Source organism: Haliotis cracherodii, unplaced genomic scaffold, assembly GCF_022045235.1.
Source record: "Haliotis cracherodii isolate W230 unplaced genomic scaffold, xgHalCrac1.p SCAF_33, whole genome shotgun sequence".
Classification (NCBI taxonomy): domain Eukaryota; kingdom Metazoa; phylum Mollusca; class Gastropoda; order Lepetellida; family Haliotidae; genus Haliotis; species Haliotis cracherodii.
Genome location: NW_027266290.1, coordinates 1,965,413 through 1,992,500, shown reverse-complemented (window position 1 = coordinate 1,992,500; position 27,088 = coordinate 1,965,413). Strand labels below are relative to the sequence as shown.

Genomic DNA, 27,088 nt, shown 5'->3' with positions numbered 1-27,088 from the left:
TCGCCAAAAAGAATACTATGTAGACTTTTTTGTCCTCCAAGATCGTTAAGAAGCGGTTTCCTTGTATTTATTTACACAATGAATGGTATACCCAAAGGAAACGATGTAAGTACTTTTGAATTTTTATCCATCTAATTAAATATACATTCATTTATGTTCGAGATAAATCAATTATATTATTTTATTTTATAAACACGAGATAGAAATAACAATTTCTGTATGTGAAACCTTTCAGCTTTTCTTTCCAAACAACATCGGGTGTTTACGCTGCAATTCCTCTCAACGTTATGTGTTTCAGCTTCGAGGGTTAAATTGAGTATTTGATACCTGGAAATTTCATTTGGAACTGACTAAATCATAAGCATGTGTTTATGTGTCACTAAGAGAATGGGGCGGTCGGGTAGCCTAGTGGTTAAAGCGTTCGCTCATCACGCCGAAGACCCGGGTTCGATTGCCAACATGGGTACAATGTATGAAGCCCATTTCTGGTGTCCCCCGCCGTGAGATTGATGGAATATTGTTAAAAGCGGCGTAAAACCATACTCACTCACTCACTAAGAGAATGTAAAGGTAACAGGCCTTCGCGAAAAGGTGAGCGTATCCTGAGGCACAGGTTGCAAAGTCCAGTTACTTGTTCAACTGAATAAAAAAACGGAGAACATACGGTACCCGCGAAAAAAAGGAATTGCATCTGACATGAGTTTAGGTAATGATGCATCCAAGTTGAAAAGATCCTCCACATGTCTACCATAAAATATTTTGAAAACCTTACAAAGACATCGTGTGCTTTAACCCTGATCAAACAACTTGTAAGCAAAAGTCAATTCTTTGTAACAAAAATACTGCAAACGTAGACGATAGGCATGTAGTACGTATGTATAAAAATAATATTCAACTGATAATGTCACATGTCTTGTCATTTCTTATCTTCATTGCATGATACACATTAACCATTAAGGGACCTACCATTTGATATTCTGGGGTGGGGCTGTTTTGTTAAGAAAATCAGTTTGCAACAATGTAACGAGAAAAACTTGAAATTTCGGGAAAATATACAAATAATTGAAATAACGCAAAATTTCGATTTAAAGATATATATATATGCTACCAAAGTGGCACCATAGGCTTTCGTACGATTGCACCTGAAAAGGTTTGAAATGTCGACGCCAAGGGCTAGAACTTCTGGAATATTGTTCGACATAAAGGTTAAGTTGGCTTGGGAGATATTTATAGTCCCTCTGAATTTGTATGCAAAGATCTATGTATGAGATAAAAATGTTATTTCACAAGAATGATATATCGATTTAATGATTTTATCTCTCTCTCTCTCTCTCTCTCTCTCTCTCTCTCTCTCTCTCTCTCTCTCTCTCTCTCACACACACACACTAGTGATTTCATCAGTTATTCTTGCTTGTCAAAACACCTTTATCCCCAAAGATCTTTCGCCGTTCAACGGATCTTCAAGTGTAATGAATCTTTAACTCAAATTGTAATCCCAGGCGTCGCACAACAGTAGTATTTGAGGCGTCATAATACCTATGACGTAACAGTGACAATAGAGGGAGAAGTAAAACGTAGTCCTATAAAATGAAGTCGTTAAACTTTGGAAAACAACTTCTTTATTTTGTGTACGGACGTTGGACGTTTCAGGGCTACTTCCTGCACGTCACCAGTTGATCGAGACGTATCCCTGAACATCGCTATAAACAACAGAGAAGGTTAATCTATAAGAAGGTCAATGTCTCCATGTTCTTCCAACTCCTTCATACCTGTAAAAGTCTCACTAACTAAACACAATACAACTGTATATTTGCAGACACACAACCATGCCTCTCCTTCCCGCCATCGTAGTTCTTCTGTGTTCCGTCTGGACAACCGACGCACAGACAGGCGAATGCTGCGCCAAGAACTGTTGCACGTACAAGTGTTGCCAAGAACGAGGACTCGCTAACAAGATACCAGTTGATCCTGCAGCCACCGGCAGCATTGGCGTGGGAGGCAGTGACCCCACTCGCGGCACAGGCTCAACTACTGCCTACTTCTATGACACTGCAGTGGGGCAAAACGCAATCGGGGGAGGATATAGGAACCGAGGTTCGGGAGGAAATCCCACAAGGTTGTTCCCCTACCCTGAGGAGGTGGTGAACTACCTCGACCTGTCAGCTACATCCGGTATGGGATCATCCAGGGCTGATGCTGTTGCTGCAGCGGCTGAAAATGCAGAGCGACAAGCCGAGGCCATTAATGAGGCGGCGAAAGGATTGAGAAAAAACCTCGAAAGAGCAGGAATATCCTCAGATTTGCAAATGGCTGCAGCTCTCTCAGGTGGACCTATGTCGATGAATGTTTTAGGAGGCGGTGTCGGTGGACGCACCGTGAGTGGGACAAGTTCAAGTTCTGGATCTGCAATGAACACACTTGTGCAATTTGGTGGAGGCTTTGCTGACCCTCAGACAAACGCATTTTCCCAAGCTGATGCCGAAGCACGAGCCAAAGCTGGTGTTCAAGCACAAGCACAACCAGGTGCCGCTGCCCAAATTGGGGCTGCACCACGTTCACAAGCTGAGGCACTAGCCATCGCAGAGGCTCAAGCACAAGCACAAGCACAAGCTCAAGCACAAGCTCAGACACAAGCACAAGCACAAGCACAAGCTCAGGCACAGGCACAAGCACAGGCTCAGGCACAAGCACAGGCTCAGGCTCAAACACAAGCTCAGGCACAGGCTCAGGCTCAGGCACAAGCTCAGGCACAAGCACAAGCACAGGCTCAGGCTCAGGCACAAGCTCAGGCTCAAGCACAAGCACAGGCTCAGGCTCAGGCACAAGCTCAGGCTCAAGCACAGGCACAATCACAAGCTCAGGCTCAGGCACAAGCTCAGGCTCAAGCACAAGCACAGGCTCAGGCTCAGGCACAAGCTCAGGCTCAAGCACAAGCACAGGCTCAGGCTCAGGCACAAGCTCAGGCTCAAGCACAGGCACAAGCACAGGCTCAGGCTCAGGCTCAAGCTCAGGCTCAGGCTCAGGGTGGAATTCAGGCCCTTCCAGGACCCACCGGTTCAGGAATGCAGAGTAACCAAGCGGGCACCACAAACCTAGAAGCAGCTGCTCTTGCTATGGCTGAGGCTGTTGCCGCCGCCGAGGCAGCTCAGTCAGCTGCTGAAGGAGCTAATGTCAAACCTAATGTCGATGGATTTACCAATTTCTTCAACAAGCCGGCTTTCCTAGATGCCCAGGTCGACCCGGAGATAAAGGCAAATGTTAATCTAAACAGCGTGGAACCCGTGAAAGGGGCACAATCAGAAATAAATCTTTTAGGATCGTTTGGTATGGGAAACAATTCCCCATCTAGGGCTGGGCCAGGAGGAAGTTCGGCAGTAGGTTCATCACAAGCAACAGGAGGTTCACAAGCAGTTGTGAATGTCTTGTCACAGGAAGGGGCTCAAGCATTTGGCTCAGCACAAGCTACCGGGGGCTCACAGGGGATAAGCAACATTGTTGCAGCAGAAGGGGGAAACGCAGTTGGTGTGGCACAAGCTATAGCAGAGTCACAGGCCATGGCAAATGTTATTGCGGCGGAAGGGGCTCAAGCATCTGGATCGTCACAGGCTGCAGGAGGCTCACAATCTGTTGCTAATGTTTTAGCTGCAGAAGAAGCTCAAGCAATGGCTATGGCACAAGCTATAGCGGCTTCACAGGCAGTTGCGGATTTCGCTGCAGCGGAAGGCGCTCAAGCATCTGGATCGTCACAGGCTGCAGGAGGCTCACAATCTGTTGCTAATGTTTTAGCTGCAGAAGAAGCTCAAGCAATAGCTATGGCACAAGCTATAGCAGCTTCGGAGGCAGTTGCTGATGTTATAGATGAAGGAGCACAAGGGATGGGTTCGGCACGAGCATCAAGCGGTTCACAAGCAGCAACAAACATTGCAGCAACAGGAACGGCTCAAGCTACAGGTTCATCCAAGGCTGGGAGTGGTTCACAGTCAATGACCAACCTTTTAGCAGCTGAGGAAGCTCAAGCGATAGCAATGGCACAAGCAGTTGCCGCTTCACAGGCAGTCGCTGATGCCACAGCAGAAGGGTCTCAGGTAATGGGATCCTCACAGGGATTAACTGGCTCCCAATCTGTTGCCAATGTTTTAGGAACTGAAGAAGCCCAAGCAATAGCTATGGCAGAAGCAATAGCAGCTTCACAGTCGAATGCTGATACTACCGCTGCAGGAGGATCTCAAGCTGTTGCCGGTGGACAGGCAGTATCTAGTGCTCAGGCAGTGGCAGAGGCCAATGCGATGGCAAATGCTCAGGCAGCCGCTCAAGCACCAGCAGGTCAAGGGTCACAGGCGGACGCAGTTGTTCAAGCAGCAGCTGAAGCACAAGTGATGGCTAATGCCATTGCAGCTGCTGAAGCACAGGCGTTGGCTATAGCACAAGCAGAAGCCAATGCACAAGCAGCCACTGGGGCTCAAGCAGGTGTTCCGCTAGGTTCTAATGCAGCTCTGACAGATGAGCAGGCGCTTGCTCAAGCCATGGCCCAGTCACAAGCACAGATCCAAGTCCTTACCCAGTCCTTCTCAGCTGCAGATGCGCGTGTACAAGCACATGCCATAGCACAAGCCCAGGCAGCAGCGACATCGCAGGCCCTGGTTCAGGCTGAATCAGGAGCACTTTCAACAGCGGAAGCACAAGCATGGGCCCAGGCGAAGACAGCAGCAGATTCTCAAGTACAACTTTGGGGTCAAGCACAGACATATGCAGTGGCAGAGGCTACTGCTTTAGCAGAGGCAGTGGCATCAGCTCAATCGATACTGCAAGTTAACACTCTAGCAGAAGTACGGGCATTCGCAAAGGCACAGGCCGATGCAGAAGCAAACGCTGCCATCGCTGCTGAAACTGAGGCAAAGGCTATTGCAGACATACAAACTGTTGCAGCCATTCAAGCCCAAGCTGAAGCACAGGCTCGGGCACTAGCGACAGGGAATGCACAAGGTGGTGCACAGTCACAAGCACAGGCACAAGCTCAAGCACAAGCACAAACAGGGGCCGAGGCACAAGCACAAGCTCAGGCACAGGCACAAGCACAAGCACAAGCTCAGACACAAGCTCAAGCACAAGCTCAAGCGCAAGCACAAGCACAAGCTGAGGCACAAGCTCCAGCTTCAGCCCAAGCTCAAGCTCAAGCACAGGCACAGGCACAGGCACAGGCACAAGCTCAGGCTCAAGCTCAGGCGCTGGCAATAGCGCAAGGACAGGCAGGAACACAGGCCGGAACACAAACTCAAGCACAGTCACAGGCTCAGGCACAAGCACAAGCAGGTTCCGAAGCACAAACACAAGCTCAGGCACAAGCACAAGCTCAGGCACAAGCTCAAGCTCAAGCTCAAGCTCAGGCACAAGCTCAGGCACAAGCACAAGCTCAAGCTCAGGCACAAGCACAAGCTCAGGCACAAGCACAAGCACAAGCTCTAGCACAAGCACTAGTTAAAACCCAAACAGAGGACGACGATCAAGCTAAGGTACAAGCTCTAGCACAAGCTCAAGCTCAAGCACAAGCACAAGCACAAATTCAAGCAGAGGCCGAGGCACAGGCTCAGGCTCAGGCACAAGCTCAGGCACAAGCTCAGGCACAAGGTCAAGCACAAACAGGGACGCAAGCACAGGTTCAGACACAAGCTCAGGCACAAGCACAAGCTCAGGCACAAGCTCAAGCTGAAACACAAGCACAAGCACAAGCTCAGGCACAAGCACAAGCACAATCACAAGCACAGGCACAAGCTCAAGCACAAGCACAAGCTCAGGCACAAGCACAAACAGGGGCCGAGACACAAGCACAAGCTCAGGCACAGGCACAAGCACAGGCACAAGCTCAAGCACAAGCACAAACAGGGGCCCAGGCACAAGCACAAGCTCAGGCACAGGCACAAGCACAAGCACAAGCTCAGACACAAGCTCAAGCACAAGCACAAGCACAAGCACAGGCACAAGCACAAGCACAAGCTCAGGCACAGGCACAGGCACAAGCTCAAGCACAAGCACAAACAGGGGCCGAGGCACAAGCTCAAGCTCAGGCTCAGGCTCAGGCTCAAGCACAAGCTCAGGCTCAAGCACAAGCAGAAGCAGGGGCACAAGCTCAGGCACAAGCACAAGCACAAGCACAAGCTCAGGCACAAGCACAAGCACAAGCTCAAGCTCAGGCTCAGGCTCAAGCACAAGCTCAGGCTCAAGCACAAGCAGAAGCAGGGGCACAAGCTCAGGCACAAGCACAAGCACAAGCACAAGCTCAGGCACAAGCACAAGCACAAGCTCAAGCTCAAACAGAGGCCGAGGCACAAGCTCAGGCTCAGGCTCAAGCACAAGCTCAAACCCAGGCTCAAGGTCAAGCAGATGCCGAGGCACAGGCTCAGGCACAAGCACAAGCTCAAGCACAAGCTCAGGCTCAAGCACAAGCACAGGCACAAGCACAAGCTCAGGCACAAGCACAAGCTCAGGCACAAGCACAAGCTCAGGCTCAAGCACAAGCTCAGGCACAAGCTCAGGCTCAAGCACAAGCTCAGGCACAAGCACAAGCTCAGGCTCAAGCACAAGCTCAGGCTCAAGCACAAGCTCAGGCACAAGCACAAGCTCAGGCACAAGCACAAGCTCAGGCACAAGCTCAAGCTCAAGCACAAGCACAAGCTCAGGCACAAGCTCAAGCTCAAGCTCAAGCAGAGGCCGAGGCTCAAGCTCAGGCACAAGCACAAGCACAAGCACAAGCTCAGGCACAAGCACAAGCTCAGGCTCAAGCACACGCTCAGGCACAAGCACAAGCTCTGGCACAAGCACAAGCTCAGGCACAAGCACAAGCTCAAGCAGAGGCACAAGCACAAGCACAAGCTCAGGCACAAGCTCAAGCTCAAGCAGAGGCCGAGGCACAGGCACAAGCTCAGGCACAAGCACAAGCTCAGGCACAAGCACAAGCTCAGGCGCAAGCTCAGGCACAAGCTCAGGCACAAGCTCAGGCACAAGCCCAAGCAGAGGCCGAGGCAAAAGCTCAGGCACAAGCACAAGCTCAGGCACAAGCTCAAGCACAAGCTCAAGCTCAGGCACAAGCTGAAGCAGAGGCTCAGGCGCAAGCACAGGCTCAAGCTCAGGCACAAGCTCAAGCACAGGCTCAGGCGCAAGCACAGGCTCAGGCTCAAGCTCAAGCTCAGGCACAAGCTCAAGCAGAGGCAGAGGCACAAGCTCAGTCTCAGGCTCAGTCTCAAGCTCAGGCTCAGGCACAAGCTCAGGCACAAGCTCAGGCACAAGCTCAGGCTCAAGCAGAAGCGGAAGCTCAGGCTCAGGCACAGGCACAAGCACAGGCTCAGGCACAAGCTCAGGCTCAGGCTCAAGCTCAAGCACAAGCTCAGGCTCAAGCAGAAGCGGAAGCTCAGGCACAGGCTCAAGCACAAGCACAAGCTCAGGCACAGGCTCAAGCACAAGCAGAAGCCCAAGCTCAAGCACAAGCGCGTGCCGAAAGAGATCTTAAAGCTTTGAAGAAACTCAAGGAACAAGCAGAATCAAATATCAGGGCATTTTCGCAAGTATTGGCTGCCGCAGATGCCGAGGCCCAGGACTATACCAGAACTCTAACTAAGACTGTCGCAAGGGCGAATTCACTGGCTCAGGCACAGGCAGCAGCTAAGTCAAAAGATGAGGAGGATGAGTTTGCTTTTGCCAAAGCAGCTGCAGATACGTTGGTCCATGTATTAACACAAACACAGGCACACGCAACAGCAGAAGCCACCGCCTTTGCTGCTGCCTTAGATGCTACCACAGGCATAATCCAAGCAGAGACTATTGCACAGGCACAATCACTAGCACAGGCTCGGGTAACTGCAGAAGCTCAAGCCCGAGCAGAAGCTGAAGCTAAATCGCAAATAGCAGCACAAGTTCAAAAAGCTACAGATGCACTGGCTAAGGCGGAAGCAAAAGTACAAGCAGTATCGATGGTAAAAGTAGACGCAAAGGCAGCTGCACAGGTACAGGCTAAAGCAGAAGCTAAAGCAACAGCAGAAGCAGAAGCTAAAACAGCTGCACAGGCGCAGGCACAAGCGCAAGCGAGCGCAGCTGCTCAGGCACAGGCACAGGCTCAAGCGAGCGCAGCTGCACAGGCACAGGCACAGGCTCAAGCCAGCGCAGCTGCACAGGCACAGGCTCAAGCGAGCGCAGCTGCACAGGCACAGGCACAGGCTCAAGCGCAAGCGAGCGCGGCTGCGCAGGCACAGGCACAGGCACAAGCGCAAGCGAGCGCGGCTGCACAGGCGCAGGCACAAGCGGAAGCACAGGCAGCAGCACAAGCTAAGGCAAAAGCAGAAGCTAAGGCAAAAGCAGAAGCTGAGGCAAAAACGCAGGCCCAAGCACAAGCAGCTGCTCAGTCCCAATCAAGCAGTAACACAACAGGCGCATCTATGCCCGTGAAGAGACATGATGTTCCCGACTATCTGACACTGGATGAACTACGTAAGTATATCACTGACTCCGTGTGCCGTGTGTGGCGTAATTTATTGGGACAGAATCAAGCTTCAACAAGCCTCAATTAGCTTCAACAAGCTTCAACAAGCTTCAACGATATATAAAGTATATAAAGTAACAATATATTTGATAAAAAAAAATTGTAGTGTCATCGCATGACTGCAAAGAGACTTAGGAAAAGAAATTAAATATCGTGTTCTCCATGCGAATCGAGAAAAGTAAATTGATACAAATTCATTTGAAGGATACGTGTGTTGATGATTTCACCTACATCATTGCTGACACCATTTAAACACGTCGAAATCGTCCATTGATAGGAGCCCCTGTTTCGCTTCAGGTATGTCGTTCACGACGGGGAGTTTTGACCGGAATACGTGGTACGGCATCAACCCTCGCTTCTGTAATCAATTCCTGGAGTTCCACATGAGCGAGAAGGGCGAGTTCTATGTCGCCAACAGAATGTGTCCGTATGGCCTGTTTTGGCTTCAAGATTACATGAGATGCATGGCTCCATCTTCTGTTCCCTGCAGCATTGGTAAGTGACACTACTTCCGGTTGGGCGACACTACTTCCGGTCATTTCTGGTGGCGGTGCTTTTCATTGATCAGTAGTTACATGTTGACGGATAGTAAAACAGTTTTGAAATAAATGTTAATAGAACAATATACGAATAGCTGTTTTACATTACAATTCCTAACATGCAAAATTGGTGAAAACGAATTTTCCAGTTTTTTGCTGGGCTAGGTGTAATCTTTCAGTGACATCGTCCGAATTAATGTCCCTTAAAATCCCATATGCCCCCAACAGTCATCGCCCGGAAGGCAAAGTTTAGGGATTAACAATTGTTCACAATACATGTTTCAGATCCCTGTCGTATAAACGGGAAGACAGGCGTGGTGTATGATCGACAGGACACGTGCGGCGGCTTCTATGAGTGTACTCGGGACACCAGCAGCCCCTACATCTACGCCAAACCCATGTGTTGTCCCGCCAACCACAGGTTCAACAGCAAGCGCGGCTACTGTGTTCCAGATAAAAAGTGCACGGAACAGTGTGGGGTTCCGTCCGATCTTGCATCCTCTAGCGGTATGTAAAAAAATCAAACACCAGCTAAGGCTTAATTTATGGACGGGGGAATGACGTATGTGTGAAACTGAAATATTAATCATTTGGCAGTTTAATCATTGGGTTTATTTCTGAAATACATGTCCGGGAGACATCCATATATGTGCCTTTTCTTAGTTATTTACCATATAGGGCAAGATGGCCCAGTTGTCCAAGGCGTAGCTTTTAACGTGCAGAGTTGCTTCCCTTAGTCGTGCCAGAATCCGATGATCCGATGAATTCTGTTCTTGCGGTTTTCACCAGAGTGGTCAACTTGCATCAGCTTTCCTTTCTCAATAAGCTGACTCACCGTAATATAAGTGAAACACGTGTGTTGGGGGCACGGATGGCCCAGTCGTCTAAGGCGCCGCGATTCGCTGTGCAGAGTTGCGTCCCTTGGGCACGCCAGAAACCTATGATAGTGGGTTCGAATTCCGGTTCGCCACGATTATGTTTCTAGGTTTGTCAGCACCATACTCGTGTGGTAAACGTCTTAGACCTGCATCACTTGGGGCTTTCCTCCCACATTAAGCTGACACGCCATGATATAACTGGAATAATGTTAAAAGCGGCGTTAAACCCAACTCACTCACTCACTCACTCAAAGGTGCGTTAAACCAAACCGGTGAAGATTCGGGATAGAAATGGTCTCAGATGCCAATGTTTGTCATGATAGTCGACTAACGGGTTTGGGTGGACAGGAGCGCTGAATCGCACTTGTCATCATATTGCCAATTGCGTAGATCGATTCTCATGATGTCAATCACTGGATTGTCTGGTCTGGTCTGAACATTTCAGGATGCTGGAAGGTGGCCGTGCCGTTTGACCGCATGGCCTACTATCAGGTGACCGACAGCCAGAACACCTATGCCCTTCAGGTGATGCCCTGTCCCCCCGGGACCATCTACAGCCCCAAGAAGTGCCACTGCGTGACCTCGGCAATGCTGGCCGGTCCCGACCTTGTCAACCGTATGTATTCGTATGACTTCCTGTCTTTTGTAAGGATTACAACCCTGCGCCCACTTGCACAAAGCGATCTTAGCGCTAAGACTATTGTAAGCCTATGTTAAAGTATCGGAGTTACGATCATCTTAGCGCTAAGATTGCTTTGTGCAAATGGGCCCTTAACCTTTTTATTTATTGTGACATAGCAACATCATTGCTATAATATAATTATTAACTTGAATAAATGAAAAGCATTTGTCTGAAATGTTTGAAGGTCAATTGCATGTCTTCTCTGGTAATTGTCCCGGATCCCAAATTGACATCCGTTACCCATACTGCTTCATATACATATAAACGCGGTAATTAACCTACAAACTGCCCCCAAAACAAGTTGATGGCATAGTACATAAATGTAATCTACCCAAGAGAAGTTAAAGAAACTTGAAGTTAAAGAAAGGTGTTCTCTCACTTCACCTGAGTTATATCCCCGGCTAAATCTGGGATCTCAGACTTCAGAATCTAATCAACATATACTGTAATATCAATATCACTGCGGGGAACACCAGAAATGGGCTTCACACAATGTACCCATTTTGGGAATCGAACCCGGGTCTTCGGCCTGACGAGCGAACGTTTTAACCATTAGGCTACCAGACCCCCCAACCCCAACCCCACACCCCTAGCATACTGAGATACCATTCCGCAGTTTAACATGAATACCCCACTCACACACAGTACACTGACCCCGAGCCGACCAGTCCTGTTTTAGTCCCTTAAAGACAGGGAAACAACAAGTAACATATTTTAACGTCTTTTGGTATGACGCGGCCGGGGATCGAACCCTGACCTTCCGCTCTCCGGGCGGACACCCTACCACTAGACCACGGAGGCGGTCAGACCACATTAGACTATATTTACTGACTTAGGGCATAATCGGTTTCAGGGGCCGTGGGGTGGCATAAGGTTAAAGCGTTCGCCCTTCACTTCGGAGACCCGGGTTCGATTCCCCATATGGATACAATGAATGAAGCCTATGTATGGTTGCCCCAGCCGTGATGTTGCTGGAATATAACAAAAGGCTGCGTAAAACCATACTCACTCACTCTATCACTCACTGGTTTCGATTGCTGGTTTGTTTTCAGCTTGCCTTCCTTCTCTGCGGTTTAATTTCGACATGGGTAAAGTGGAGGATGTCATGCACTCTGGGGCCGCATTCGCTCAGCGGGAGGTGAAGATCGTCCGTAAGAAGGGTCGTATGTGTGCCCGGTTTGGCAAGGGCAGCTTCATCAAGTTCTGGTCTTTCAGCAACAGGTCTCTAGGGAAGAAGTTTGGCTTGGCGTAAGTCATATCACCTACAAACATAGGTGTTGGGTCTTGACATTGTGACTTATCTTTTTTTGTGTGTGAGTTGGGCTTAACGCCGCTTTACGCAACATTAAAGCAATATCACGGCGGTGGACTTAAAAAATGGGCTTCACACATGGGTATCACATATTTATAATGATGTTACCTTAATGCAATATTGACACCCCTTGATATATTGATATTCTGTTGGTGCTAATTTTTGATGCCATTTTGATGCAATATTGACAAATCTTGACAAACTGATATCCTCACGATGCTCTTTTTGTTACCATCTTGACAAATCTTGACATACTCACATCCTCTTGGTGCCATCTCGGCACTTCTTGATACATCTTGATAGATTGATCTCGTCTTGATATTCTTGATGCTTTTCTTAGTATATTGATATCCTCTATCATTGATGCCATCTTGATATAATATTGATTTCCTCTTGATGTCATTTGGCACATCTTGATATCCTCTTGATTCCATGTTGATGTCATCTTGACACCTTGATATATGAATGTGCCCCTGATGTCACGTTTATGTCATCTTGACCCCAATTTGATATACTGATGTCCTTTTGACGCCATATTGATGTCATCTTGACACAATCTTGATATACTGATGTGCCCTTGATGTCACGTTAATGTCATCTTGTCACCATCGTGATATACTGATGTGCCCCTGATCTCACGTTGATGTCATCTTGACACATCTTGATATATGGAGGTGCCTTTGATGCCATGTTGATGTCATCTTGACCCCAATTTGATATACTGATGTCCTTTTGACGCCATATTGATGGCATCTTGACACCATCTTGATATACTGATGTGCCCTTGATGTCACGTTGATGTCATCTTGACCCCAACTGATGTCCTTTTTGACGTCATATTGATGTCACCTTGACACCATCTTGATATATGGATGTGCCCTTGATGTCATATTGATGTCATCTTGACACATCTTGATATATGGATGTGCCTTTGATGCCATGTTGATGTCATCTTGACCCCAATTTGATATACTGATGTCCTTTTGACGCCATATTGATGTTATCTTGACACCATCTTGATATACTGATGTGCCCTTGATGCCATATTTATGTCATCTTGACACCATCTTGATATATGGATGTGTCCTTGATGTCATATTGATGGCATCTTGACACCATCTTGATAAATGGATGTGCCCTTGATGCCATATTGATGGCATCTTGACACCATCTTGATATATGGATGTGCCCTTGATGCCATATTGATGGCATCTTGACACCATCTTGATATATGGATGTGCCCTTGATGCCACGTTGATGTCATCTTGACTCCAATTTGATATATTGATGTCTCTTGAGGCCATATTGATGTCATCTTGACACCATCTTAATACCCTCTTATTGTGTGGATCGATGATCATGATGTTAATCACTAGATCTTCTGGTCCAGCCTCGATTATTTACAGACCGCTGTCATATAGCTGGAATATTGCTGAGTGGGCGTTGACGTCATCTTAGTGTCCTCTTCAGGCCATCTTAATGTCACGTTAACATTCCTCATCCCAGGCTTAACTTCCGCATCAACTATGTTCCTAACAAGCCTCAGTCCATCATCAGCAACTGTAACCGCCCCTCGGTGCAACTGTACATCGTCGGCAAGACGCTGTACGCACGTGCAAACAGTGTGGAAATAAAACTACCATATAAGGTGGGTCCCATCCTTTCTTAGATCCTATACTACATTTTCATTATGTTAGTCACAGGTATTAGTATGTGCATGTGTATAAGTAATATTGTCAGTTTCCATTACATTATTGATATTTTTTTATAAACACTTCAATCACCTGTATATGATTCACAGATGATTTGGATGCAAATCCTCAATTGACACCAATTAGATCAGTCAGAACCACACCAAAATTGTAATATTTTTGTTGTTTGGTTATATAACTGTTGAAGAACCGACGATCCAGAGAAGGTTTCCTTCAACATTCCATCCGCAACCCCCCATAACAGCAATATTTTATCAAACTAGAACGTTTTGTATCATAATGTTGAAAATAAATACAATATCTGAGATTTAACCAAAGTTAGGATCCTTGAATAAAGTTAAAAGACAGAGTGCCATTGCATAAAGCCATCTTAGCGCTAAGGTGATCGTAACTCACATACATTAACACAGACTTACGTCAGTCGTAGTGCTAAGCTTGTCTTCTACAACGTCACCTCTGTCTTTAATTAATGTAGATATTTAAGACATGTAATGCTTTAAAAATATTTTGATGATTTTTGTATATTTAGATAGGAAAATGGAACAATGTGAAATATATTTTCGATGCTACCCGCGGGATGTTTGAACTGATCTGTAACGACGACGTCCAGATTGAAGGCGTACCTTCAGGTGAGTAGTAGATGTTGCTCACAATATGAATCACTGGATTGTCTGATCCAGTTGATTTGCAAGCCGCCGTCCTACAGATGGAATATTGTTGAGTGCGGCGTTAAACAAAAAACACAAACATACAAACACAAACATACAAACACAAACATACAAACACACAAACAACAAACACAAAAATACAAACAAACATACAAACACACAAACAACAAACACAAACAACAAACACAAACAACAAACTCAAACATACAAACACGAACAACAAACACAAACATACAAACACAAACATACAAACACAAACATACAAACACAAACATACAAACACAAACATACAAACACACAAACAACAAACACAAAAATACAAACAAACATACAAACACACAAACAACAAACACAAACAACAAACACAAACAACAAACTCAAACATACAAACACGAACAACAAACACAAACATACAAACACGAACAACAAACACAAACATACAAACACGAACAACAAACACAAACATACAAACACGAACAACAAACACAAACATACAAACACGAACAACAAACACAAACAACAAACTCAAACATACAAACACAAACAACAAACTCAAACATACAAACACGAACAACAAACACAAACATACAAACACAAACAACAAACACAAACACCAAACTCAAACATACAAACACAAACAACAAACTCAAACATACAAACACGAACAACAAACACAAACATACAAACACAAACATACAAACACAAACATACAAACACAAACATACAAACACAAACAACAAACAAACAAACACAAACATACAAACATACAAACACGAACATACAAACACAAACATACAAACACAAACATACAAACACGAACATACAAACACAAACAACAAACAAACAAACACAAACAACAAACTCAAACATACAAACACAAACAACAAACTCAAACATACAAACACGAACATACAAACACAAACATACAAACACAAACATACAAACAAACAAACACAAACATACAAACATACAAACACGAACATACAAACACAAACATACAAACACAAACATACAAACACAAACAACAAACAAACAAACACAAACATACAAACATACAAACACGAACATACAAACACAAACATACAAACACAAACATACAAACACGAACATACAAACACAAACAACAAACAAACAAACACAAACAACAAACTCAAACATACAAACACAAACAACAAACTCAAACATACAAACACGAACAACAAACACAAATATACAAACACAAACATACAAACACAAACATACAAACACAAACATACAAACACAAACATACAAACACAAACAACAAACAAACAAACACAAACATACAAACACAAACAAAATTAAAGGGGACGCAAGTCGTTGTGCAGAGTTACGTACCTTAAGGATGCCAGGAGCTATGATTAGAGGTTCGAATCCCAGATTCATCTGATCATGTTTCTAGGTTTGTCAGCACCGTATTCGTGCTTGTGGGTTTCACCGTAGTAGTAAACGTCTAAGGCATTCATCCTCTCATTACTTCGAATTTTCCTCCCAAATCAACTGACAGAGTGTTCAATAAGGCGTAAAGCACAACTCACTCTCTCACTCTCTGATGGTCTCCCAAACACTATCAATACTAACCTCGGAACCACCAAATTCCCACAACTATGAATGCTATTTACATAATCAAACGACCTATAGATTGATCATAAGTCAGAACTGCTCCTTGTAAATAATATCTGCCTATCTATGGTACAGGAGAGGGTCTTGCTGCAACATCGTCCTGCCTAACCATTGGACTCTGTCTTGATGGCTCCAGGCATATGGAAGGATTCGATGGCGATCTTGATGACGTAAGTCAACATGTCTTTTCACGTGTATTTATATTGCAATAACAGCGACTGGGTATAAAACATGTCAGCTGTGGTGAATTTCCAGACCTTTAGGGACCGACCTTTTGATTTTCTTGGGCATATTTTCAAGTCGTTCAAACACTACCTGAACTTAACTTAACTGAAATGTGATAATTCTGTTAATGGTTACCCCAATAACACAGAGTGTCCTCACTTTACACAAGTTGCGTATTACGAACAAAACTAGACTTTACCCCGTTCACGTGCACAACATTTACTGGCGTAAGTAATTTTACACATGTGTAACTATACATACGTGTGTACATGTAAATTTACGACGCGTTCACGTGAAAAGCATCTTAGGTGTGTAAATAAAGTATGTAAATTGTGTAAGGCGCACATATTCGTCAGTCTGTTCACGACTTTCAACACAAAACAGGTTGTTTTCAAATCAAAGTTGAATGAGAAGAGATATTTTCGCGAGAGGCAACATGTGTTTGATTTAATTTGTACACAAAGTTTTCACTCCTTGAAACCAAAAGAAAACACCGTCCGCTCAACTCTGTATATACGCAAAAGTAAAGAAAATAAAGTTGGCAACTGTTGACAATTTGTTTTTTGTTGGCAAAAGAACACATATTAATTAGATCATCCTCTTACGTTGACATGAACGTTCACATTGCAACACATACACACAGTGCAAATTTACATTTACATTTGCACCTGCTCCAGACATGATGCAAATTTGCTCCTGGTGTAAATATACACACGTGAGTAAACGCGTTCACATGACAAGTATACTCATGCGTATGCACATATACACTCATATATAGAGGCGCATGTGAACGGGATATTAAAATAATTCCTTTTTAATGCTCTTTCAGGTTGAGATATTCGAGTGTGCACCCTCAGACTCTACAACACCCGACTCCCAGAATCAGATCGTGAGCATCTTTCATTAATTTATTATCATCCAATCATCAGCTGATAATGGGTCACGATGGAAAGAGCGTGGTACCGCCACATCACGTCGTCCCAAAGTTCACCATTTTGTGATTCCATTGTGTGCACTCTCAGTTCGGCAACATCAGGACATCAAAGACTATCTTAGACTGCACGGGTGTGATTGTGACGTTGAAGGTCTTCGTTGTGTTATGGACGTTCTGGTTTGTGATGGTAGAAATAAATGAAAATATGATTTCCTCTAACCAGTTGTTGATCAAGCTGGCCAGCTGCCAGTTGCAGACGACTTCCGGTCGCCATGTTTGTTATACTTGTCTCCAAACGTGTTTTTACTATTAAATTTTTATGAAAACATGTCTGCTGTAGATTCATTGAAGGGGTAGTTTTCCCTTCTTGTGCTTTTCGTGCTTTGATCAAGTTTCTCCAGAATTTACTCTAAAAATGTAGCCTAATTCTAGTGGACAGTTTTTTGTCGCTTGTCGGGAGAAGGGTTGTTTATACTGAACAAAAAAGGTTAGGGATCATGCATATTTTGGGGGATATTTTGGGGTAGTGAAAACTGAGCACACAATTTCATAAAAATATCCCCAAAAATATTAATGATCCTACGTTTTTGGTTCACTATAACTACATACATGCTAAGTTTGGGGTAACCTGGACCAAAAATGATAAATTAAGAGACATCGTTTTCTTTATAACTTGATAAAGCAATTTAACATAATCGCACACAATCGACATAACTGCATACTGGTATCTACCCATTTCCCAAAATGATTTACGGATTAAAATGGAAAACCTTCCTGCACTCATATAAGCGTGCACTCATGCGGGAGTGGCCCTTGTGCACTTCATGAATGTCTACCAGGCCTTGTCTGAGCATAAAGAAGCCAGAGAATAACCAGTCTCGATTATGCGCCGAAACAAATTCCATTGGGCGTAAAAGGCAAAATAGGGGTGAGAATAATATAAATGGATCACTGAAAATCAGTAATGACAGCAAGCGTTCGCGAAGAGGGTAAGCATGTCCTGCCCTACTGATAGTACCCGCCACTCACACAATTTACATAAACAAGTAGGGGCGGTCGGGTAGCCTAGTGGTTAAAGCGTTCGCTCGTCACGCCGAAGACCCGGGTTCGATTCCCGACATGGGTACAGAGTGTGAAGCCCATTTCTGGTGTCCCCCGCGGTGATATTGCTGGAATATTGCTAAAAGCGGCGTAAAACCTTACTCACTCACATAAACTAGAAATAAACAATACAAATATTAAAAATGATATAAAAATTCAATTTGACTTTATGTGACGGGCAGTTCTAAACTTCCATACACAGCTCATTACACAAAAACAGAATTCCACAGGAACAAGTCTGTGCAGACATCGTGAAACATCACACTAGCTCAAAAACCGTGTTAAAAAATAGCTATTAGTGGGCATATATTATCCAACATTTGATATCAAATAAAAGCGACAAAACATTTTCAATATCATGGAAACTTTCTTTGGTCTATGATCTTCATTCCTGGTCAGTGAAGTACAGTAAACTACGGTTATAAGGAACACGCTTATAACGAACTGACGGATATAACGAACTTACTTTTTGGCCCCGACTACTTGCTGTAGTCATGCTGTATATGTACTGAGTTCGTTATAACCGTAGTTTACTGTAGTCGATCTCATTAAAGTCAGATCTTAGTTCTCGCCACTAATATATGAGCGAGAACTAAGAGCTGATTTTAATGAGAGTAGTTGATACTCGATTGATACTCGGTTGATACTCGGTTGATACTCGATTGACATTTTGGTATCAAAATTACTTCCACCTTCATTGGTAAAGATAGTTTTAATCATGTAACGTCTTGATATAAAACATCACCAAAATATACTACTCAAAAGAAATTAAAGACCCCCCGACTCTTTCATATTACTATAGTTAATCTGTAATGACATGACACGACATATTAACGGTAGTAATATGAAAGAATCGGGTGGTCCTTAACTTCTTCTGAGTAGTATATAACCACATATAATACAATAGCAACTGTTTCAAACAGGGCGTCGATGAACAAGCGTCTTAGCGAACTTAAAATGCTTTCTTGAGTCGTTTGGTTTATATTAACCCAATTCAGCTATAAAAGTCGCGAACAACATTCTGTTAATGTGATTTGGTACAGTAAACTACGTTTATAACGAACACGTTTATAACGAACAGACCGATAAAACTAATATTTTAGTCCCGACCATTTTTTGTATATATGTTGTATATATGACTATAACGAACTACAGTTATTACGAACTAAAATTAGTGTTCCCTTCGAGTTCGTTATAACCGTAGTTAACTGCAAATGGAAAGGGCCGATGTCATATCTGAAATACACTTAGACATGGGTGTGCGATGACATGCATCAACCAAGTCAGCGAGCCTGACCATCCGATCCCGTTAGTCACCTCTTACGGCAAGACGAGTCGCCAAGCATTGGTTGCTGAAGACCTAGTCTACCCCGGATCTTCACGGGTAATTGCAGTCATATCTCTGTGTCATATCTGGGAGCGACCAATTAAAAAATGCCTCGTAAAATTCGTATTTCTGTCCTGTATGATAACGGAGGAAAGCCATGTTATAAAACACAATTTACACAAAGCCAGTTCACGCGCCTACGTAGGCCAGATAGTAAACCGGCATACCCTCTATGTTTAAGCAATAACCTTATAAACCTGTGGCGCGGTGGGGTAGCCTAGTGAATAAAGCGTTCGCTCGTCACGCGGAAGACCCTTGCCCGATTACCCATATGGTTACAATCTATGAAGCGTCCTTCGACATGATTGAGGCCTTCGAGGATGGAGTGGGTGAGTGAGTGAATTAGGTTTTACGCCGCTTTTAACAGTATTCCAGTTATATCGCGGCGTGTCAGCTTAATGTGGGAGGAAAGCCCCAAGTGATGCAGGTCTCAGACGTTTACCACTTCGGTGAAACCCACGAGCACGGGTATGGTGCTGACAAACTTAGAAACATAATTGTGGCGATCATAGGTTTCTGCCGTGCCCAAGGGACGCAACTCTGCACAGCGAATCGCGGCGCCTTAGACGACTGGGCCACCCGTGCCCCCTTTCGAGGATGGAGGTTGTCTTCAAGACTCTCCCTGCTATGCTTAAACTCTATGACTGCCCATCTCTTTACGGTAGTGGGGCGGTCGGGTAGCCTAGTGGTTAAAGCGTTCGCTCGTCACGCTGAAGTCCCGGGTTCGATTCCCGATATGGGTACAACGTATGAAGCCCTTTTCTGGTGTCCCCCGCCGTGATATTGCTGGAATATTGCTAAAAGCGGCGTAAAACCATACTCACTCACAATAATCTTCTGACCTCATGACGTTCTACGCATCAGGTAAACACATCGCTAATACATGTTGGACAGGTACATTCATCCGACATTTATGTAACCAAGCTCGTTAAAGCGGACATTACAAAAAGGGAATATGCGTCTTTAAGGTTAACCCTTGCACTCCCGAAACAAATACACACTGTCATAAATATGCACATGATGTTTTGTCCATATATATAAAAAGGTGTTTTTGAAAACGTCATTTTGTCAAAGTAGATTCTGACGTCCAACAAACATGACCAACGGCATGTTGAAAAGTGCGAACAAGGCCAGTGACAGAACACGTGACACCAAGTAATGGCCAATCATATGTATAGAAGAGAATACATTGTATACTGACTTATATGTAATCAGCAACAATCCCACTACCGTAACACCGTGACACTAATGTTGAAATGAAATGTGGTTAAACACACAATAAAACACAAAAAAACGTCAGTGACCCCTGCTTAAATAAATTATCCCAAAATATACCAGACCATACTCGGAGCCATAAAGGTGTCACAGCTAGCCAATTGTGAAATGCCAATGGTGACGTCATGGCACGTGACACGAGACATCACGCCTCTGCCAAAAGAGTCTGAAAAAGCTTCTTTTGTATTAACTAGATTCCATCTGTCAATGGTATCAGCGTGTGTAATTATGTCTGGCCAAATTACACTGTCTAGACACTTATAGACACAGGATGTGCTGTCAAGACAAGGGCGGCTGTCGACATTTGTCGCCTTGAAATAACGAATGTTTAGTTGACATTTTGTTTCAACTTACAGCGTCCAGACAACATCCGTGACATCAAGGTGTGACATATGACATCTCACTGTCCGGTGGCAGGATAAAGATTGTCTGGTGTCATGCCAGTGTCAAACGTCCTTCCATGATAATGATCAAAACAAAGGCGACGTAAAAGTATTCGTCTACAAAGGGACTTTGTGAACGTTTCTTCACCAAGCCAATACGTGTGTTACTTGAACGTAGCTGGAATAATACAACAAACGTCTAGCTGCTGTTGTTTTCCTAAATACACACGTTTCCCATTCATGCTGTTCCCCACCAAACACGGTTCTAAACATACCACACAGGATTGCCCCGCGAGTAGTTCCACCACTAAACAGGGACCCAATGCTTTCCTTAAAGACGTTGCTTTTCTAAACCACATGGTTCCCCCACGCGTAGTTCCCTACCTAAACGGATCCGATGTTTTCCTTCACAAAGATATGGCTTTCCTAAATAAATCTCATGGTTACTATATACAAGCTTCCGCACCTAAACAGATATCCAATGCTTTCCTTCACTAAACGTTGCTTTTGGAAATGTACCACACATAATTCCTCCACGGGTAGTTCCGCTCATAAACAAGGATCCAATGCTTTTTCTTCACTAAGAAATTGCTTTCCCAAATAAATCGCATGATTACTCTGTACATAGTCCCCTACATAAACAAGGATCCACTGCTTTAATTCACTAAGATATTGCTTTCTTATATAAATTGCATGGTTACTCTATACTAAGTTCCACACCTAAACAAGGATCCAATGCTTTCCTTAAAGACGTTGCTTTTCTAAACCACATAGTTCCTCCAAGCGTAGTTCCCTACCTAAACGGATCCGATGTTTTCCTTCACAAAGATATGGCTTTCCTAAATAAATCTCATGGTTACTATATACAAGGTTCCGCACCTAAACAAGGATCCAATGCTTTCCTTCATGAAGAGGTTGCTTTCCGAAACCGCACAGGGTTCCTCCACGACTAGTTCCGTCTTCAACAATGCTTTACCCTCAGCAGCTGTTACCTTCATAAATATGAACCACACAGGTGTCAGTAATGTACAAGTTTATTGACATTTTGATTGGTTTTGACATTTCTGTACAAGGCATGATTTTGGCAGTATATGTAGACATGTGTTTCTACATCCTTGTCATTGACAGTCAATACTCCAAATAATGCGACTACTGGAAATCTTATGGACAATCAATAAAAATATATGTGTTCTGTAAAATGCCTTTGTATGGTTTTATCTGAAGGCACATATTGCATATAATTCACATAAATTAAAAAATGCGAAACAAGTCATTTGATGAACAGTGAACGTACAATCCACATTTGAAAAAAATAATTTTATCCCCATCAACTCATATTACAGGCATATTGGATAAATATTTGAGATAAGATGAGATTCCAAAGTCAGTATTATATATGATCATCTAACAGCTACGAATGCCCTGCTCCCTTTCCTTAAAACCTTGACTGAACAGATCATACATGAGGAGAGTAAGCTTGGACCCCCTGGCAGTCCAAGCAAATTTCATTCAAGTTGTGGCGGTCGGGTAGCCTAGTGGTTAAAGCGTTTGCTCGTCACGCCGAAGACCCGGGTTCGATTCCCAACATGGGTACAATGTGTGAAGCCCATTTCTGGTGTCCCCCGCGGTGATATAGCTGGAATATTGCTAAAAGCGGCGTAAAACCATACTCACTCACTCATTCAAGTTATTTGAAACCCACTTTCTTTGTAAACATTTTTTTCATTTAATGATTTGATGATTAAAATATTTCCTTCATCAAGATTTCCTAAAAATACCATAGAAGGTTACTCCACATGCAGTTGCAGCCATGAACCAGAACTCAATGCTTTCCTTCACCAAGGCATTGCTTTTGCAAACACATGGTGTCATCACCAATTCTCAGTGATCCATTCGCAAAATTTCCTCCACTGATTTGCCTGGATCTGGTTTGTCGGATGACCAGGGTCCACTTGCACAAAGCGATCTTAGCGCTAAGACTATTGTAAGCCTATGTTAAAGTATGGGAGTTACGATCATCTTAGCGCTAAGATCGCTTTGTGCAAGTGTTCTCCTGTGTTGACATTATATATTTCCTAAATAAACCAGGTTTCATCCACGAGTTCCACAGAGTTCTGCCCCAAAACATGGATCCAATGATTTCCTTCATCATGACTTTGCTCTCAGAATTAAATCATCTGTAAACTTTTTTAAATTAAATAAATATATCAGTTGCTGATTAAAACCTAACATCACCAAGACAGTTTCAAATTAGACACTACTCACTGGTTAATTCTAGACCAAACAGACACCAGATCATGGAACATAGTGAGTAAGTATGGTTTTACGCTACTTTCAGCAATATTCCAGCAATATCACCACGTGGGACACCAGATATGGGACTCACACATTGTACCCATGTGAGGAATCGAACCTGGGTCTTCAGCGTGCCGCTTTAACCACTAGGCTACCCCCCGTCTCTCATGGAACAAAGGCCCCCTTTAATGCTGATTATTTTTTCTCATAGTATTAACCAAAAATAATAAATAGAAAAAAAAATCTTTAATAAAGTATAAGCCCATGGGTCTACTCCTTACAAGGTCATAACATATACAACATATCAGAATTTACAACAAAATAATTTAATTTATGGTTTCCAAATATCTGGATGAGAAGTGTTAATGATGTACATGTACTCTATCAATGAGTATCATAGTATGGTAATGAAAGAAGCCTGTAACCATGGTAACATATCAGAAACATTGTTCCATCATCACTTTATCTAAGAGTAGGCTATAGTTGGGTGCTTAATACATTCATTATCACACTGATTCTACGGGAGTAGCTACAACCGGTGTTGCACCATTATAAAGGTCATTGTTCTATACACTTTTACAGTGAGTGAGTGAGTTGGGTTTAACGCTGCTTTTAACAGTATTCCAGTTATATCACAGCGAGTCAGCTTAATGTGGGAGGAAAGCCTGAAGTGATGTAGGTCTCAGATGTTTACCACTTCGGTGAAACCCACTGGCACTGGTATGGTGCTGACAAACCTAGAAACATAATCGGGGCGAACTGGGATTCGAACCCACAATCATAGGTTTCTGGCGTGCCCAACTCTGCACAGCAAATCATGGCGCCTTAGACGACTTTACAGCAACTGTCTCATTGATAATAATGATGCTCATGTCTAGAACTAGATTTCTATAAAAAAATTAATTTAAAAAACAATACATGAAAGCTTCTGAACTTTTGATGGGGATACTGAAATAGTTTATACTCTTGATTATAATAACAGGGGTTTCCAGATCATCAAGGCTACTTATTGTATTCTTTGAACATTAATACTCATATTTTAACATTGGGGTTTTGACAATTCTTGATGTTCATCCCTAATTAAAACAATAAGACAACAACTTGTTGAAATCCGAATTTGTCGCTTTAAAAAAAAGAGATGAAAATAAGTCCCTGTTTGTATGGCAACAACTAAAAGCAATCATTCCTGATGCCACAGGAAAACTAAGAATATCCTTAACAAACTTGAATAGCATATTAACATAGGAAGTATGGTTTCAGTAAAACAATAGATTGTAAACAATGCAAACAGTGAGCCAACACTAAAAGAGTATCACAGACAGTTAACCACTGTTTTACATTAGGGCCTGGTCATTTATTACAGCGTGGTGGGTCATGGTAAAATGTTACATAAAAGGGGTGGGTTTTATGGGGTTCGGCAAAATATGATACATACCCCAAGACCAACCCTAGCTCCCCCACCCCCGTATTAAATGACCAGTCTCTTACACTCCACTCAAACCAGTGTCTGGACACACCATCAGATAAACAAAGACATCTTCGACGTGGACAAAACTTCAGGTATGTGGCTCTTCATGGATTACTTCCCTTGGTTCAGGGAACCCCCCCGGTGCTGTCCCTATGAAAACACCTGTTTTGTTTGTTGTTTAACCTGCACTCTGCAATATTTCAGCCATATATGACGGCGGTCTATAAATAATCGGGTCATAATTGACATCATGATGTTTGAAATTGGGATACAATGACATGCATCAACCAAGTCAGTTAGCCTGACTACCCGACCCTGTTAGTTGCCTCTTAGACATACATGGGTTGGAATCCACTTGAGGTGCTTAAATAATGTCAACATGATTGTGACAGGGCTGCTAAACAGGTTCTTCAATCTTATTACAATTAGATCATTACTCTTATATACACCTCTTTACACCACCATAGGAGAATACATTACATGAATTTTAATAGGCCAATCAGTGTGAGGCTTTTAAATTCTTGGCATTTGTGAAATATTCAGGCAAGCATATCCGATTTCTGTATTATTGCGGAGTTCCAAATGCTTGTTTGTTGTTTAACCTGCACTCAGCAATATTCGAGCTACATGACGGCGGTCTGGATATCATCGAGTCTGGTCCAGACAATCCAGTGATTGACATCATGAGCAACAATCTACGCAGTTGGGATACAATGACATCAACAAAGTCTGCAAGTCTGACAACCCGATCCGTTTGTCGACTCTTAACAGCAAGCATAGTCACCTCTTATGGTAAGCAAGGGTTGCTGGAGACCAGGATCTCTACCCAAATCTTCACGGGTCAGTTCCAAATGTAGATAAATAAAGCTCCACTACTAAATTGTTGTGGATATTTCATATATCCTGTTGTTAGTGATCACCATTGCAACCATGAACTATCCATGTTATATTTGTATTCTGCGCCATTCTTTATGGCCATGAATTGAATTTCTGAAATGAAGAATAGAAGCTAACACCTGACTGGCTCAAGACGTCATGCAGCCTTTTTATTATTGGGCGCTTCAGGATTGCTCAGGGTTCATTGGAGGCAACTGTCTATGGAGGTGTCCTGAGATCTTCGACGCAGAGGAATCGGAGCAAAGATCTGAGTTTAATGACACTGAAGGTATGTATCTGCATCCAGACATTGTAATGTCATCTGTGTGTTCTGACACAGCAATCAGCACACACACTCACACACGCAGACCCAGACAGACAGACAGACAGACAGACACTCATTAGTTCTCATGAACTCAGGGTGTACTGATTTCATTCTATGACTTCATCCAATGATCCTGAGATTGAATCATCCAGTGATCCCGTGATTGAATCATCCAGTGATCCCGTGATTGAATCATCCAGTGATCCCGTGATTGAATCATCCAGTGATCCTGTGATTGAATCATCCAGTGATCCTGTGATTGAATCACCAAGGGATCCTTTCACATGACTGAATCATCTAGTGATTCAGAGATCGAATCATCCAGTGATCCTGTGATTGAATCATCCAGTGATCCTGTGATTGAATCACCAAGGGACCCTTACACATGACTGAATCATTTAGTGATCCTGAGATTGAATCATCTAGTGATCCTGTGATTGAATCACCAAGGGATCCTTTCACATGACTGAATCATCTAGTGATTCAGAGATCGAATCATCCAGTGATCCTGTGATTGAATCATCCAGTGATCCTGTGATTGAATCACCAAGGGACCCTTACACATGACTGAATCATTTAGTGATCCTGAGATTGAATCATCTAGTGATCCTGTGATTGAATCACCAAGGGATCCTTTCACATGACTGAATCATCTAGTGATTCAGAGATTGAATCATCCAGTGATCCTGTGATTGAATCATCCAGTGATCCTGTGATTGAATCATCTAGTGATCCTGTGATTGAATCATCTAGTGATCCTGTGATTGAATAATCCAGTGACCCTGTGATTGAATCATCCAGTGATCCTGTGATTGAATCATCCAGTGATCCTGTGATTGAATCATCTAGTGATCCTGTGA

The 27,088-nt window shown here is 43.7% G+C and overlaps 1 protein-coding gene across 1 annotated transcript; it reads left to right on the top strand.

The window, feature by feature from the left end:
* The first annotated feature begins 1,826 nt into the window (after nt 1-1,826).
* On the top strand, nt 1,827-27,000 carry LOC139477330 (platelet binding protein GspB-like). Its single transcript, XM_071259882.1, has 15 exons — nt 1,827-5,236; nt 5,311-5,474; nt 5,763-6,369; nt 7,240-7,478; nt 7,573-8,475; nt 8,825-9,022; nt 9,352-9,573; nt 10,390-10,560; nt 11,679-11,874; nt 13,445-13,586; nt 14,180-14,279; nt 16,035-16,129; nt 17,014-17,073; nt 17,207-17,392; nt 26,857-27,000. The coding sequence occupies exons 1-15, from the start codon at nt 1,827-1,829 to the stop codon at nt 26,998-27,000; spliced, it is 6,837 nt and encodes a 2,278-aa protein (XP_071115983.1).
* Nucleotides 27,001-27,088: the final 88 nt, after the last annotated feature.